The following is a 4,414-nucleotide window of genomic DNA, read 5'->3' as shown; positions in this document are numbered from 1 at the left end:
CAAATTATTTACTATACAAAATGCATCACCACCAGTCTCCAGATCGATTCCACGCGAACAAAACAGGGAGAAACATGGCCATACATGCACCATAACCCATAAAACCTTCGAAGGCTACAACATTAGCATCAAAGTCACACAAAAAAACCCAAAATCACGAAACCCAGGCCCGCTGACAGTCAAATCAGGCACATTCGTATTCATGGCTATGGATGCTTACAAATATGCCAAAACCCCAAAATCCAAATGCCACTAGGACTTCTTTGAACCTTTAGCCTTCTCTGGCGTCTTTTCTCTAGCCTTCTTGGGCAAGAGCACCTGGTGAATGTTGGGAATTATGCCTCCATGAGCTATGGTAACTTTCCCCAAAAGCTTTCCCAATTCATCGTCATTTCTCACGGCCAGCTGAATATGGTGGGGAATTATCCTATTCTTCTTGTTGTCTCTGGCAGCATTTCCTGCCAATTCAAGAACCTGGAACCGAAAAAAGAGCCCCAAAACTAAATCAACAAATTCCCCAAAACGAAACCCTTAACACCCCACGAAATAAATCCAATATCCTGTAAATCCCCAAAACCCTAACTCGGAAAGCACACTAATTGACAAAAGCCACTGATACAATCGAACCACCAAACAAATCGCTACATCATAGAACCAAATCAATGTGTTAAAAACAGAATTCATATCAATATTTACCTCAGCTGCTAGGTATTCAAGCACAGCTGCAAGAAAAATGGGGGCTCCAATCCCAACCCTCTTGGCATATCTGCCATTCTTCAGATACCTGGCGAGCCTTCCAACAGGAAATTGAAGGCCGGCCTTGACTGATTTCGTGACGGGCTTTTTCTTGGATCCTCCCTTTCGGCCCCCTGCACCCTTCCCTGACTTAGCAGAGGTTTCCATAGGTAGCGCTCTGTCAGTTTACAGCAATCCAAGAGTTACACAGTACACAATAATGCAGATGCTATGAAGCGAAGACACACAGAAAGTCTAATTATTTGTTTATTTATGCATTTGAGCCTCCACTCTGACAAAAATCAAATAAGCCACTTGTCCCGCATATGTAATAAGCAGAAATGGGTAAACCAACACATAGAAATCTTGAAGCAAGCTACACCAAAAAACCCAAATTACTATGCCTGAAATAAAACAGAGAAGAAGGGGAGCCGAATTCTCTTTCCCACAACAACAGTTTCTTTAAGCCTGTCTGTCCTCCACCACGCCCGCGACATCCGACTTGAAGCCTTCGATCGATGCAGAGAGTGAATGCAAATCAGATGATCAATTCCATTCCAGTCCGAGAAGCACTTAGAAGTATCACCGAGCGAGGGCAAGTGCGAGGTCTCAAGCACCTGGAAGTAGCGTAGCGTCGAGCGAGGGCAAGGGTGAGGTCGATCTATTGGGTCGCATCTCATTTTTATAATTTGTAGTTAAATCAATTGGATGGGTAAGATTATTTTAATCGTCTAACAATTAAATCAAAGGCTCATAATTGTACACGTAACCCAGAGGAAAGTTGATTTCAAAGAGAAACGCTTTACGGCATAATTAATTTTACTTAGAATCACTATGATTTATAAGTGGTTTTTTTATTTCCTTTTCCATATTGAAATCTATAGATATATCATAAACATGGTTTACTTGATTTATTAAAACTTGAAAGTTTTTTTTCCGTAATGTTATGATATGGTTTCCAAATCCCTCCTTAAACCAACGAGAGTTCTCTACCATTTTTTCTATCAAGATGAATCTATGACATGGTATTCTGCTAGACTAACTTATTATGGCTCGGTGTTATATTTTAATTAATTACTTGGGACGTGTCTATTGGGAAGGTTGTTGTAGACAACCATTCCCAATAGTCAAAGGTTTACTCCATGCTTGCATTACAATATACAAATACCATAACCACATATGCATTGCAATATCCAAGTGAATAATTATATTTACCTTTTGCTATATAAATCTTGTATTCGACTATGTAGTATGGTATAAATATTATAAATTATTAGAAAAATTATTAACCTATATAGCATATAGGTTCCCACAGAATGGCACCTAAATATATTAATGTGTGGGCCCAAGGGTTCACAACTGATTAAATTCTTGGCGTTGAGTTCATTTTCCTCTGTGACGTGTGGAATCTCAACAGTCTAGACTGCTTAGGGTTTCGATCTATGGTGAATTCCTTTTTGGCTTAGTTGGAGTAACTACCTCCTACAGCTTCATTGTCGCCCTGGCCTCATTTGTTATTGCGCTACTTTGAAATGAGCTCTACAAATAGTGATTTTTAGCCTAGTAATTATGGTTTATCCCTCCAATATTGAGTGTTTGCACCACAATCCTTCGTCGGTTCTGGCTTGAACGCTTCCAACAGAGGTTTCATTTATGGTCTCTGATAGGTTTTACATCTCCAAGTTGGAAATTGACCTTACAATCATCCATTTTGCTTCTTTTATTATATAATTTCTTTCGTGCAACTACTGTTTAGAATTTGGGCATTTTGGCCAACTAAATTATATTTCTCTTCTAGTTCTGATTTTTGTAAAATCGTAAATGAAACCATGGCTTCGCATGTGACTTCTGAGTAATGGTGTACTCCACCTGTACTAGGGTTTAAGACCATGGTTCCGGGCAATACTATAATCACAAGGTAAAATTTTCCAAAACCATTTTCGAGGCTCCAACCCTAACTTGTTTTCTCTTTCTAAAAAAAGGGTTTTCCCTGGATGCATATTGTTCCGTACTGAATGGAACTGGTTTTGAACTACAACTTCACTTTCTTTGGAGGTAATTTCCCTCGATTGACTTTACGTAGAATTTTAGCGCGTTTCCTTATAGTATCTCTCGTGAAAAAATTAAGGGTTTTTAACCAAGATTATATTTGTGCCCCGTTGCAGGATATTCGTGGTTATGGTTGTTTTCATTGAACATTTTCTATAATGGATTTGTACAAGTTTTACTCCTTTTCTTCGTAACCGTTACAGGGGCTTAAGGAAGTTTTATTTCGTTTCTAGGGTTCTTATGGTAGCACGACCTTCCATTAGAGTTCTATGAAGAGGCCCTATGTTGGCCCTAGTCATATGAATTCGTGTAACCTTCTTTGTAATCTTATAAAATCTATATGGAGGAAAAAACCCAACCTTTTTGGAAATATTTTCAATACTATTCCTAATTGCTTATGTTAAGGATTGTTTTTCCTCCTCTCGTAAATTCTTGAGATTGCTAAGAAAACTACTAGGCTTATATGGCCTAGTTTGTAAACCCTTATATACATTATAAATGTTTTTCTCTTTACAAAAAATGTTATAATATGCTTTTTTTTTTTTTTGTTAATAGACATCATTATCTAAGAGGTTTTTTCTTGTGAGTAAGCTTTAGCACGAAAAGAGATTATGGCACATATGGATATAGATTAACATTCTTAATATTTTTTTCATATGAAAAAAGAATAATTGTATGTTGAGAGTGGTGGACCTGCTAACATTCATTGGATCACCCCTGCATGAAGTCCCAACTAGATCTCACACCATTTGGTGTAGGAGTCTCATCCCATACAATGGCCCGGTTGCCATTATCTTAAAGATATGCCTTAACACGTGAAAGTGGGCTACTTAGTCCTTGAGCTGTTCGCATGCTTGGTGAGTGTTAGTGTTACTTGTGTAAAGGTCACTTCACCGCAGAGAGAGGGTGGAAGTGAGTCTAGAGTCCAAAGAGAAAAAGTACCAACTCTATCACATACACACACAACACAAAATGACATGCATAGCTTCTCAAGGAGTAGTCCACACAAATGTGGTAGTCACAACACACAAGAGAGGATAACAGGTATGACACCGAGTGGAGTAGTCCACGTGAGTGCAATAGTCCTTATGACAAGTTTATGGGAAAGTTCATGTCACGTGTCCTGTGAGGCAACCCACGTGTGCAGGACAACGTTAACACTCATAGAACACATTTTTGTAAATATATATCTTAGAACAACTGAAAGAGTTTAATTGTTTAACACATGTTAAATCAACATGCATTACAAGTGTTCAAGATTAGTCTCACAAAGAATTACAATACATGTGTGAAACGTGTTGGCATGTTATGAGAGTTCTAAATTAAGCAAAAATTCCAAGATACATTGGTACACCATACATCACTAACCCCATGAAAGGGGCGTTGGAGCCACTCCTCGCTCCTCAAAGAAAAGACTATAGACTCTCAAGGCTATGTGGGATAAGCCAAGGTGAAAAAGTCTTTTGCATGTGTAAATGAGGGGTATTTATAGCCAAGGTAAAATTGGACCTTGTGACTATTCAAGTTCCCTCATGACTATTTGACTTTCATGACTTTTCAAATTACATGACTCTTCAGATTACATGTGGGTCTCTTGGAATTCCACATTACATTACGTTGATTTACAATA

General features: G+C 38.3%; 1 protein-coding gene across 1 annotated transcript; it reads right to left on the bottom strand.

The window, feature by feature from the left end:
• Window positions 1-237: 237 nt before the first annotated feature.
• On the bottom strand, window positions 238-957 carry LOC149221362 (histone H2A-like). Its single transcript, XM_089382961.1, has 2 exons — window positions 697-957; window positions 238-474 (listed from the first exon to the last, which is right to left on the bottom strand). The coding sequence occupies exons 1-2, from the start codon at window positions 901-903 to the stop codon at window positions 253-255; spliced, it is 429 nt and encodes a 142-aa protein (XP_089239087.1). The 5' UTR covers window positions 904-957; the 3' UTR covers window positions 238-252.
• Window positions 958-4,414: the final 3,457 nt, after the last annotated feature.

Source organism: Pinus tabuliformis, chromosome Q (genome assembly GCF_031772625.1).
Source record: "Pinus tabuliformis cultivar Carrire ecotype Pingquan chromosome Q, CPIR1, whole genome shotgun sequence".
Classification (NCBI taxonomy): domain Eukaryota; kingdom Viridiplantae; phylum Streptophyta; class Pinopsida; order Pinales; family Pinaceae; genus Pinus; species Pinus tabuliformis.
The sequence above is the reverse complement of the archived record's forward strand: the minus strand, read 5'-3'. Positions and strand labels throughout refer to the sequence as shown.